The sequence below is a fragment of the Euprymna scolopes genome, chromosome 8 (assembly GCF_053919585.1).
Source record: "Euprymna scolopes isolate OS-2025 chromosome 8, ASM5391958v1, whole genome shotgun sequence".
Taxonomy (NCBI): domain Eukaryota; kingdom Metazoa; phylum Mollusca; class Cephalopoda; order Sepiida; family Sepiolidae; genus Euprymna; species Euprymna scolopes.
The window spans coordinates 71,349,752-71,363,226 of record NC_136489.1 but is presented as its reverse complement, the minus strand read 5'-3'; the positions used below and the strand labels follow the sequence as shown (position 1 = coordinate 71,363,226).

The window sequence follows — 13,475 nt, the reverse complement described above, 5'->3', positions numbered from 1 at the left end:
ACGTTGGAATTCTCGCCACTGAGAGTTAGTATGTATAAAAGGAGTTGTCTCACTACGGGTTAGTGATTAAGAACCTAGTTACCTAGCTTGCTAGTCGGTTGGCGTCTCTTAGACTGATCACCTCGTTACTGTTGTTCGGCAAACGTTACCTGTTAATTGTTACCTTTACAAGGAAAGAAAAGACTGGGGTTTGTATTACTGTACACATAGATTCGAAAAAGTTGTCAAAAAAACAAATATATAACAAATAAATATTATAAAAGGCAAGATAAGTTACTTTTCTTCCTAACTGGACATATTTTTCGTGTTTTTATTCAATGTAACATGTTTATTTAGCTCGAAAAGCATACAGTGTTTACCGATGTAATGGAAAATTCAAAATGGCGCCCGAGTCTCTCTTTAACACGGTAAGTTCAGGAAAAGATGTTATAAATAATAAACTAGACAAAATACTGTTAGAAATTCGCTCAATATATGTTACCGTGACATAAGTTGACATATATTCGGTGTTTTTTTAATAGTATTTTGTCTAGTTTATTATTTATAACACCTTTTCCCAAACTTACCATGTTAAAGAGAGTGTCGGGCGCGGGCGCCATTTTGAATTTTCCAATACATCGGTAAACACTGCATGTTTTTCGAGCTAAATAAACATGTTACAGTGTTACAGTGAATAAAAACACAAAAAATATATCCAGTTTGGTAGAAAAGTAACTTATCTTGCCTTTGATAATATTTATTTGTTATATATTTGTTTTTTGACAACTTTTTCGAATCTATGTGTACAGTAATACAAACCCAAAGACGGCTTGTAACGTCACCATTTCGTTGCAAGCCCTTACTGCCTTTTCTTACACCCCCTCCTCTTCTTGTTGGTGAAATAATCCAGACAAATTTTTTTGTGTGAAAATATTAAATAAACAATGCTTAATTCAATGGTAATATCGGTAGTTCGAGAAATTCATTTTTCTTCGAGTTATATTGAATTCATTAATACGGACTTTAGGTGCTTTCTTCGTAATGTTCCTGTAAAAATTATTTTATTTTATTTTTATTGTTACAAATTATGATGCTTTATTTATATAAAAAATGCAAAAATAAATTCTTGCGTTTTTTTTTTTACTACTGAAAACTATAACTTTAGTAAAGGTATTTTTTTTTTAAACAAAATAATACATTTCCACTAAGATTTAAATAAAAATAATTAGTTCATTATATTCCGTGATCATTATTTGACAGATACTGAAAATTTTATTAAAATTGGTTCATTTCCTGATTTTTGGTGAATTTTTAAGTAAAGGGAGGGACCAAAATGTTTATAGATTTTGAGCGTCGGCATTCATTTTGCCCGCACCTAAATCAACACAAGCAACAAATAGTTAAGAACGCGTGCTTTGCTGGTCGTAAAATAACGTAAATGAAACTGAAGGCGGGATTTTTACGACAGTCAAAAAGCATTTGTTTATGTTGAGAAATTACCAAACCAGGAAGTAGCATGAAACCTAATGGAGGATTTAAAAATACTGGATACAAATTTGGATTTGAGTTACATTCATTCACGATTGGTATGTAAATTATGAACAAAAACGGTGCTTATGTACTTTTGTTACCGCGTTATTTTTTAAAACAGTATTTTCAAGTTAAATTCAAGTTTTAGAATATTAAATTGTTAAGTGAAAGTAGAGAATAGTTAGGACTCCCCATGTTAAGAATGGCTTTCTAAATATTATTTCAACACTGTAACAAAAGTTCATAAGTACCATAAAAACATTATTTAAGAAAGCATTTTTTGGGAAGGGAAAGTACCTTTTAAGATTTTATATTTGTTTTCTTTAGAAAATTGCGATACTTATGCATAAATAACGGTCTGTACTCTGAGAAAAAGGTATTTTTTTTTACGACGTGTCCAGGCGTAAACACCCCCAACCTCCCCATGTTAAGAACGGCTTTCGATGTTGGGGTGTGTGTGTTTATTCCGAAAGCTGTTGGGGAGGTTGGGGTGTTTACAATACGCTAGGGCACGTTGTAAAAATTTACCGAGAAAAATAGTACAGTCCGTATTCTAAGAAAAGTACCGGGTAAAACTATACAAACACCGTGACAGCGAATTAACCCTAACCCTAACACTAACCCTAACCCCAACCCTAACCCTAACCCTAAACCTAACCCTAACCCTAACCCTAAACCCTAACCCTAAACCCTAACCCTAACCCTAACCCTAACCCTAATCCTAACCCTAACGCTGTCACGGTGTTTGTATAATAATACCAAGTACCGTACTATTTGTTTTTATTCTTAAATGTATTGTCAATGTTTAATTCAATTTTTGCTGGATCTTTTGTTGTTAATGCATAAAAATAGTCTACGCGAAGTCCCCAACACACAGTATTATTACTTAATTATTTTTTGCACAAAATGTTATTGTTTTGAAGGTAAATGTTTACTTTAACTACAACAGAACACCGAGCAATAAAATTTGTTTTTTTTTTTTTTAGATGTTCGGGGTCGCTGACAACGAATCTGATATTCAAACCCATCGCAAATTTACCGTTTGCATGGTATTAACCCTTGAACCCTCGCACTATTTTGTACCAACTCACCGAGTGAGTCACCGCCATCATCGTTTATGCTATTCTTACATGATGCGTTCGCGCATGGACGCGCGTGGTAGGGTGACTTGTCACATCGCGGAAGAATTTTGGTAAATTTTTAGTTTACCGACCCCTCGGCATTCACCTCTAATTTGTTGACTTGTGGAGGTTTTCGGATACGCTGAAAACGAATATCGCATAGTGGAAGAGAAATCCTTCACGACTGAGACAATTTTTATTTTTGTTCCTTTTCTCCACATTAAAAAACGACCCTGGTGTCTAACTCTGTCCCGTGGGGAGGCATTGTAAATAGGAACACGCAGTTATCCATATTTGAAGACATTTACATTCAGTATCCAACGTAATCCTTATCATGTTTAATGGCGGCCATCTTGTTTTCAATGACGAAAAAACGCCAAAAGAAGCTAAATATGCCACATGTAACTAGAATCCCCCCCCCCTCACCGGCGTTGGCGCAAAAGAAAGTAAGGTTTATTGGAGGGGGATGTGGTAAATTACAAGAAATCTTGAGCGAAAGGAAAGAACATAAAGAAAACACCACAAATTAAAAACAGTATTTAGAGTAATATTTATTAAAATAAATTAAAAGGTAAATATTACCTTTCGCTAAAATAGAACACCGACCACTAATTTTTTTTTTTTTTTAATTTTTTTTATTACATTTTCACCCCAAACAAGGCATATTGCCACTTTGGTATAGGGGGGCTACTATCAGGCGCAGCAACTACTGGGGTGGGGCACTATGTTGGGATTTGGGCAGCAAGATGTTGGTTCACGTTACACTTGAACTTCTGCATGTCAGTACAGTTAGGGAAGCAGGGACCTGGAATGAAATTTCAGAGTCTAGCGGTTCTGGGGAAGAAACTACTGGAGTAGAAAGATCTTTTACATCTAGGGATCTCTACTGTGTGGGGGTGGGATTTAGCTGCCTGTCGGGTTTGTCGAGGGTGTCTACGTCGTGGGGGCACTAGTGTCTGCAGTTCGTCAGAGCATTCACTATTAAAATACTTGTAGAACAGGCAGAGGGATGCAACGTTTCATCGATGGGACAGAGGCTGAAGCTTAGATGCCAGTTAAGGGCCTATCAGATTGGCGACTCTCTTTTGAACCTTGTCTAGGAGCGAGAGACTAGCAGCAGATGCACCAGCCCAAATGTGACAATACTCCATACATGGGCGAATGGGGCCTTATAGAGGTACAGGATACTTTCAGGTGTCAGTAGTTTTCTAGCACGGTAGAGAGAGAGCCTACCTTTTTCGCAGTGGCCCTGGCAATGTTTTCAATATAATTGTTCCAACTCATGTTTCCTGTGAATGTTAGGCCAAGCAGTTTGAAAAATGTACTCTCAGACAGGGAGTCCCTGGCCATTGCTATTGGTGGCAGAGAAGGTTTCTTGCAATTATTGAAGGAAACCAGTTTAGTCTTGGCAGCATTGAATGTGACCATCCATTTATGTCCCCATTCCACTACAGATTGGAGGTCATCCTCTAGTGTTTTTGCCATTTCTTTAGTTATGTGTTCATTTGTTTGCCTGTTATAGAGTGTGGTGTAATCAGCATATATACCCATCTCAGAGGCAGTTTTGTCGGGGAGTTCATTAATAAATATTAGGAACAATAGAGGTCCAAGGACCCCTGAGGCACTCCCGCATTTATATCACACTGTTTAGATGTACGACCGTCGAGGACAACCTGGATTTTTCTCTTATCTAAGAAGGATTTAATTATGTTAAGTATTCTACCAGTGATACCGTATGATTTAATTTTCCTGAGGAGACCCTCATGCCATACCCTGTCAAAAGCCTTAGATATATCTAGAGCTACCGCTCTGCCCTCCCCCGCTTTGTCCAGTGAATGGTATATGCGTTCAGAGATTACAGTGAGGATGTCAGCTGTGGAACGGGCTTATCTAAATCCATATTGTTTGTCAGTTGGAAGTTTAGCATCTGTAAGGTGCCGGACTAGAGCATGGTTAATTTTAGGGATATTCGATGTTGCAGGCCACAAATAATCCAATTCGTCGCAAATTTACGGTTTGCATGGTATTAACCCCTTTTAATTTATTTAAAAAAAAATAAAAAATAAAATAAAGTTTTTATGAGTTGTTTGTTGTGGTGGCTGAGGCCGCCACAACACACCCGCCCCCACCCCTCCATAAAAAAACGGTTAATTAAATTGCAGTAGCACCTGTTAAAGTACACAAGTTTTATATTTGAATATCCCCCACTCCCCAAAAAAGAACGAAAAACATAAAATATGCTTTTGTAAACCGCTTGTGAAAACTTACTGATAGCAATATTTTTACTCTTAAATGAAGTGAAAACTTTATTTCATGAAAAATATTTCTTGTCATTTAAAATGTCCGCCATGTATTCATGCACCTTGTGAAACGTCAATTTAAAATTTAAAAAGATTCTTTTTTAGATTATCAAGCTCTTTCTATATATACCATATATAATGTAATAAGTCCCCAGACGTACCCCTCCACCGTACTGTATACAGATACTCTATGGCTGACTGGGATATCTTCCGTACATTCATATCTGATCTACCTCTTTTTTTTTTTTACACGGTGGTCACCACTTATTAAGGCCTGGAAGCCACTCAGGGATAAGGGTTATTGCAAGTACAGTACGTTAGTATGGAGATTTAATGAAGTGTTTACTTAAGGAGGCGGTTCATTAGGAATTTGTTTACGTTGGACTTGAAGACATCCAGGTTGTAGTCAGGTGGGAAGCAGGCAGATGGAATAGAGTTCCACAGGCGTGCAGTTCTAAGAAAGAAGCTTTGTTCATGGAATCTACATTTTGATTTAGGCACAGATAAAGAGTGGGGAAAATTTTTGACAGTGGATTCAGCTAGACAGGTGTTTTTCGTGAAAGATTGGCGAGGTGGGACCAGAAATTGGAGTTCTGACGAGCACCTGCGATAAAACAAGGATAGGCTCGCAACGTCTCTTCTGTGGGAGAGAGGTTGCAGGGAAGAGAAAAGGGCATCCCCCACTAAGCCACGAAGTCTATTTTGTACTCTGTCAAGGCAGGATAGGCTGTTTTTAGCAGCTCCTGCCCAGATATGGCAGCAGTATTCTATCTTTGAATGTACTTGGCTTTTATATAGATAGAGAATTGCATCAGTAGTGAGATATCTTCTGGAGCGGTAGAAGGATCCCACCATCTTTCCAGTAACCTTGGCAACAGGCTTGATGTCCGTGTTCCATTTCAGATCAGGAGTAAAGGACAAACCCAGAAGCTTGTCAAAACATGGGGCTTCTCCTAGACGAGAGCCATCCATTTCAATTGATGCCAGATGGGGATCAGAGCGTTGATGATGTAAAGATAGGAGTTTGGTTTTAGATGCATTAAAGGTAACCAGCCACTTCTTCCCCCACTGAACCACATGCTCGAGATCAGAGGAGAGAGAATCAGAGAGAACAGCCTTTGATGTGTTGCCGTAGATAAGATATCTCACTACTGATGCAATTCTCTATCTATATAAAAGCCAAGCTTCATTAAATCTCCACACTAACGTACTGTACTTGCAATAACCCTTATCCTTGAGTGGCTTCAGGGCCTTGATAAGTGGTGACCACGGTGTAAAAAAAAACAACCCCAAAAAACCCCCTAATATTGAAATATTTTTAGCCATTTAAATTTTTTCACGTGTATTACTACTTAGAGCCAGCAAACAACTCCCTCCCAAATTTCCCTATGCAGATTGGTCACATTAGATGATGTAAAAATCACCCCTTCTCATGTCCGCAATATCATAAAAAACTTAGACGCCTCAAAGGCCTAATCTCATCCCTGCTACACTAATTAAGAAATGTTCAGTTGAGCTAGCCCCTATACTTTCCAAGCTCTCCAATAAATGCCTTGCTGGATCCCGCTTCCCTAATAGCTGGAAGATGGCCTCTGTGGTACCAGTGTACAGGAATTCTGGTGAAAGAACAGACCCTCTCAATTATCGCTCCATTAGTCTCTTCCCCCTCTTCGCTAAAATCTTTGAGATCTTAAATAATCAAGCACTAGTTCACCACTTCGCAAAAGCAAATCTTCGCTCTGATAAGCAGTATACATTCAGGCAATGTCGTTCTACTGCAGATATTTTAACATTCATCTCTGAATGCATTTACCATGTACTGGATAAAACGTGCAAAGCCAGGGCTGTAGCCCTTGATGTATCCAAAGCTTTTGACAAAGTCTGACACAAAGGACTGCTAATGAAAATTAAATTGTACACTATAACTGGATGTATACTAAATATAATTAGATCCATCTCAGACAATAGAAGCATACAGGTTGTCATTGACGGACGGACATCCAAGCAGCATAACATTAATGCGGGAGTGCCTCAGGGGTTGATCCTTGGACCATTATTATTCCTGATATTTATAAATGACCTCTCTGATAATATTGTGTTCGAGATAGGTATATTTACTGATGATACAATGCTCTATAACATGCATGAGGGAAGAACGGATGTACATAAATCTAAGACAATGGCAGAATCGTTAGAAAATGACCCCCAGACCATTATAGAATGGAGCCGCAAATGGATGGTAACATTCAATGCTAGTAAAACTAAGTTGCTCTCCTTTAACAATTACAAGACGCTTCTCCAACTGCCTATATCAATGACAAATAACACCCTACCTGAGAATTCTACTTTGAAACTCCTCGGCCTAACATTTGTAGGCAATATAAACTGGAACAAATACATAGAGGGCATTGCAAAAACTGCTGCAAAGAAGGTGGGTCCCCTCTATCGAGCTAGAACACTATTCACACCTGAGAGTATCCTGTACCTCTACAAGGTCATCGTTCACCCATGCATGGAGTATTGTTGCCACATCTGGGCTGGTGCCTCTACCACTAGTCTCTCCTTGGATAGGGTCCAAAAAAAAGTTGTCAGTCTAATCCGTCCCACTAGCAACTAAGCTCCAGCCCTTGTCCAAACGCCGCAATGTTGCATCTCTGTGCCTGTTTTACAAATATTTTAATGGTTCTGATGAACTTGTTGCAATTGTACCCCCTTGCCATACATATCCCCAACAAACCCGCTTAGCAATAAGATCTCACCCCTTCACTGTTGAGGTCCCTAGATGCCAGAAAGCTTTCTATTCTAATAATTTCTCCCCTCAAACAGTTACCCTTTGGAATTCCCTTCCTACTACCTGCTTCCCTGGTCATACTGATATGCAGAAGTTAAAATGTTACATAAACCAACATCTTGTTATCTTTCCATGACATGTTCTCAAATTTTACATCCAAGTGGTGATACGCCTTGTGAAGAGTAGATTTGAGTAAAAAAAAAATAAAGCTGGTAGAGTGTGTATGTATGTATATATATATATATATATATATATATATTTATCATACAAGTGAATGTTAAACGTCAAAAATAATATACGTGAACAGTAATTATAAAATGCATGCTGAATAGATGTGGAAGGCTGGTATATGGATCTGCAGAATAGATTTCCATAGAGTCGGAGTTGCAGATATCGTCAGTCGGCATCCTAGGAATTCTAGAAGACAGTCGGACTTTTACCATCCTACTCCGCAACCCTGCATGAAACAATCAACCTAACCTACCATGCTAGACAGACCTAATAGGAAAAGGAATATTATCTAGTAACATTCCTTCCTTCTATGTAAACTTTAACATTAACAAATACTCCCTCGTTAAATTTCAGTTATGTTTTTAAGTGTAGGCTTTACTTTGATTGCAAATTTCTAAAATGTTCAATTTCCTAATATTGCTTTTTTCTTCTTTTTTTTTTTATGCATCTTTACCGAAGCCGTTTCAAAAATCTCATCAGAAAGTATTGGAATGGCAGGATAGCAACATGGTTCAAGCATTCAAGACTTTTCAACCAAATCGACAGCGCGATTTCCCATGGAAGGAAAAGCAAGATACACCTGATTCTGTCATTGTTATTCCGGACGATTGCGGTTTACAAACAAATGACCAAACTGACAAGGACGTTATCATCTTGAGTGACTCCAATTCAGATTGTCTCTCTTTACCTGACATTATAGAACCATTTGACCTCTACCCTCAACTAGAGCCGTTGGTTTCAAAGTCGTCTTTTATACAACGAGAGATACAAGATAGTAAAGTGAAATTTTTTCCACCAAATTCAGGTTACGGACATTCAACACAAGATCTGAGGACAACAGAAGATGCTAATGTTATCTACATCAGCGAGGATTCCCAGGATTTGGATTCAATTAAGAACATAAATGCTGAAGTTATTTGTATTACATCAAACAACTCAGAGAAAGATAATCTCAACGAAATCTCACCGGTTTTTCCTCAAAGTGAAGAAAATAGCCGGAGTGATTTTGTACAGGATTTAATTAAAGAAGCCAAACACGTAGGCAGAACTGAAGTAAACAACAAAGTTAATCTTGTAAATAATTCTAGTTTAGATCCTAAAAAAGTTGATGTTAATAAGTCAGTTGCATTAAAATCATATGACTATATATTGCCATATTCACTCCAGCCATATACGAAAGACACTAAGTTAGGGATTAAAGATTTAAAAAATCAACCCCAGCTGACAGTCGAACTTATTCGATCTCATTTGGATGAAGGTAAACAGTTTCCTCTTGACACAGCCAACATTTTCTGCCTCTATTTATACAGCTATCGGCCGGCCCAAAGCTCTCTCAAAGACTTTCTTAACTGGTTTCAACAAGGAGACATTGAATTAGTGCTCGGAAATGATGACCTTTTGCAACTGCCTTATTTCAAGATTCATGGCCTTTTAAATGAACTGTTTTATCGATATCCCGAAAATGCTCTCATTCTTTGGGAAGCAATAAGTGAAACGAAACTGACTGTTTCAACAAGAAATAAAAACATCTTTCTGAACTTTGCCTTCATATTGGAAATCTATTTGAATACTTTAGAAGGAGATCTGTTCCACATAGAAGATTCAAAGAAATGCCAGGTTTATCGTCAGCTCCTAAGAAACAACAAGTCCTATGAGAATATTAAGAAGATAATTGACTGGCTCAACCAAGTAGTCACGATACTTATTGATCAAAGTTTCTCTGAGGCTGAAAAGGTGATGTGTCAACTGGAGAAACTCTTAGAACTGTGCATTGTTGTAAGTGACAAAAACTATATGCTAGCCAAACGGATAGCAAAAGATCTTGTCAGTATCTACCTGACAATCCCGCACCTGGCTCTTCGACAGCGGTTCTTATCTACGATCCAATCTGAGTTGATTCAGTTCAAGTTTCTGGAAATACTTTTGGAGAAATATTGTGATGGGACGAGTCTGCATTGGAATCAAATGCCTAAAAGTATCGGAGATGTTGCAAAAGCTTTCTTTTGGGCGACATCATTGGAGACAAACTTGGTTGGTGTCAGCATCAAAGGCAAAAATAATTCTATGTCACCATCTGAATGTGAAGAACTCATTATGTTTATTTATTTTGTGACCATCAGTTATTTGCATTCCATTCAAGGTAACATGTTTTTCTTTACGCTTCGCAATTTTTGACATGAGTATTATTCGGATTATTCCGACTACTGAGTGTCATTTTCACAATGTTTCAGTCGATGTAACCTCCAATCTTCAATAAATTAAATAAAGAATTTCGCTTGAAATTCTTTATTTAATTTATGAGGGTAGCATGCTCTTGTTCCATCAGCCACGACTGGATAGAATTCCTAAGTAATTTGCAATTCTGTTTCTGAGTGTCACTCGCACTGAGGATTGAACCTTCAACCTCCAGAAGAGTGTAACTTTACAACTAAATTTTCCCAAGCACTTTATCCACTATGTCATAGGTACTTGCAAGGAAAGTTACATTCTTCTTCCAGAGGTTGACGATTCAATCCTCAGTGCAGGTGGCACACAAAATACAATTGCGAATTACTTAAGACTTTTATCCAGTTATGGCTGATGGAATAAGAGCATGCTACCTCTGTAGATTAGATAAAAATTCCATTGGAAATTCCATGCAGATTCCAGAGTTCAACAGATGATTCACAAATTCGATAAGATACACCTTAAGGAGATTGCAGGTTATATCGACTGAAATGTTGTGAAAAAAGCACTCAAGATAAGAACAGTAGTCTGAAGAATTCAATTATTATGAGTATTTGTCTTTATACTTTACTTGCTGAACCAATCTGGTGTTGCCCCATAATTGTTTCATTTAAATTTATTTTGTAAATATTTCTCTTTGGCTAAAGAAGCAAATATGGGATGATAACTCTTACAAAAGAATAAATTATTCCCCTTAGTGGAGATGTTTATTTAAGAGTATCTCTCTATATTATCAACCTGTTGAAGCAGATTAATAATTTTTTTTTTTTTCAATAAATTATAACAAAAATATATTGGTTAATTGCCAATAGCATGGTATGACAATAACAAATGAAAATTGGCTAGTCAGAATCAAAGTTTGAGTTATCCGTTTAAATGCTATTTAGGTTTGACTTTTAAAATCTAGCCTACATAATTTTATATAATAGAAAAATTCTGATTCCTTTAAAATATTTGGTTTAAGTATAAGGTATTCAGGATAAATTTGATACATTTTGGAAAGGAAAGAAAAAAACACTATATCTTGGCCAATAATTGATGTATTCTTAAAATTCCAAATATATTTCTTATATGAGCTTTTGACAAATAAATTTCTTTACTCAAAAATGCTGTCCTGAGTTTCCATCATGGCCTCCAGACAGAACCTTGTGCATGTGGCCATGTTGGTGTTCTTTGAAAGAAAGACACCCTTGATTCTGGCAATCAGTCCATCCTTGATGTTGTAAGCAGTATGGTTGATATTTCTTGTTTTACCCCCCCCCCCCAAAAAAAAAAAAAACCAAAAAAAAAAAACCCAAAGCAAATCTGCACATACCACACAATAAAAATAACTTCCTTTGGAGAGAGAAAAACCACAATTTTTCTATGTACCATTTTATTTACTATTTTATACAGAATATTTTCTAATTTTAAACTAAAAGAGAAATTAATAAACTAATCTTTTAAATTTATTTTAAATACAATTTAAAATCATCAACTTTCGTATTTTTGCATCATCATCATGTAAAACAAATATGTTGTTGTTTACTAATGTTTTGATATTACACCTGCCCTCCTCCCATAAAAGAAGCAACTCACAAAAAGAGATTGTTTTTTTTTTTTTTTTTTATGTTGTAACTCTTCCATAAAATATGTCATGAATGTCATTGTTTTAAGTGCTTAACTGTTTAAAAAACAATAAAAACTAAAAAATCTTGTATACAAACAGTTAACTTCTCAAGAGAATGATCGAATCACAGATTGACCAATTCTTTATTGTATGGCAAAATTTTGTCAGACTTTAGAATAACTAACCATCACAAAAGAGAATCAATGATTTTCTGAGCAAAAAAAACAAACTTGAAAGCAAGGTGTTATGATATGTCCACACAGCAGATAATAATGAACTCTTGCACTCATTACAAAAACTGTGAGAATATGTCTGTTGACGTTAGCGTGCAAGTTATGCACATGCACACTTGACAGTCAGACTGACGTGTGCCCACACTCTTTGTTGTATTTGTTTTTCTATTCAATTATATTTGGTTTCCACTAATTACTAAGTTGTGTCTTTCTTTTGAACTCTTACGGAACCACAACACAAATACAGACGACTGAGAGACTGCCTGTGAATGTAATATTCTCTTGATAGTTCCTCCCGTAGAGGAAGGTGGTTCAACCTGCCTAGGGTGAATGCAGTACAACAAACAACAGAATCCAATGAAGGCAAGATGGACAAAACTGATACTAAAAGTCGAATTATTATAACAACTAATTCTGCTTTTTCTTCATATGCAGCATAAATCTCACAAGTAATTTTTGTATCGTTTAACGTGTTGATTGAATGCAAAAAAAGTGTTGAATGTTCAGTTTTGTTTATTTGGCATTTCATTTGAATGAAGCAAAAAAAAGTACAAAAGTCCATAAAAGTAAAATATATGGATGATCTTTTAAACCAACATATTTCGGGTAAAACCATTATTATGTATTATGTGTCATAGTGAGATTAGTATAAATTTTAAAAGAAATTACAAAAAATGATCCAATAGAAGATGTATTTTTAACAAAAAATCATCCACAATTATGTTTGGTTTAAAAATGGTGGACCCTTAGTTCAATTTGATTTAAATTGAGGAAAAAAAAAACCAGTTTGTCATACTGAATTGGTCGCATAACTCTTCTACATCAAAATAAACGATAAAACTCGATAATTCAATAAATTCTATTTTTACTTGTAATTATTTTTCTACTGGATCATCTTTCATGATTTTTGGAATTTATACAAATTTTGCCATGACACCTAAGTACGTAACTAACTGAGATGCATTGGTTTAAAAAATCAAGAATGTAAACAAGAACCAAAAAATGAAATCCAACTATTTACAGCATATTCTCTTTCAAATAACAAAATTCAATGCACTTTTTTCTACAATCATTTTTAATTAAAGAAAAAACCCTCATTAATTATTCCATAACCCAATATTTAATTAAAGAAGCCAAACACGTAGGCAGAACTGAAGTAAACAACAAAGTTAATCTTGTAAATAATTCTAGTTTAGATCCTAAAAAAGTTGATGTTAATAAGTCAGTTGCATTAAAATCATATGACTATATATTGCCATATTCACTCCAACCATATACGAAAGACACTAAGTTAGGGATTAAAGATTTAAAAAATCAACCCCAGCTGACAGTCGAACTTATTCGATCTCATTTGGGTGAAGGTAAACAGTTTCCTCTTGACACAGCCAACATTTTCTGCCTCTATTTATACAGCTATCGGCTGGCCCAAAGCTCTCTCAAAGACTTTCTTAACAA

General features: G+C 36.1%; 1 protein-coding gene across 3 annotated transcripts in view; it reads left to right on the top strand.

The window, feature by feature from the left end:
- Positions 1-13,475, top strand: part of LOC145283606 (uncharacterized) — a 42,432-nt gene that overhangs the window by 13,718 nt on the left and 15,239 nt on the right. The window contains exons 1-3 of one of the 3 annotated variants that reach the window (XM_080132547.1): positions 1,365-1,565; positions 2,496-3,201; positions 8,412-10,092. In XM_080132547.1, the coding sequence (XP_079988673.1) occupies positions 8,460-10,092 (1,633 nt within the window). In that variant the 5' untranslated portion in view covers positions 1,365-1,565; positions 2,496-3,201; positions 8,412-8,459. Of the gene's footprint in view, positions 1-1,364; positions 1,566-2,495; positions 3,202-8,411; positions 10,093-13,475 lie in introns of those variants that run through there. The other 2 variants (XM_080132545.1, XM_080132548.1) reach the window with 2 other exon arrangements.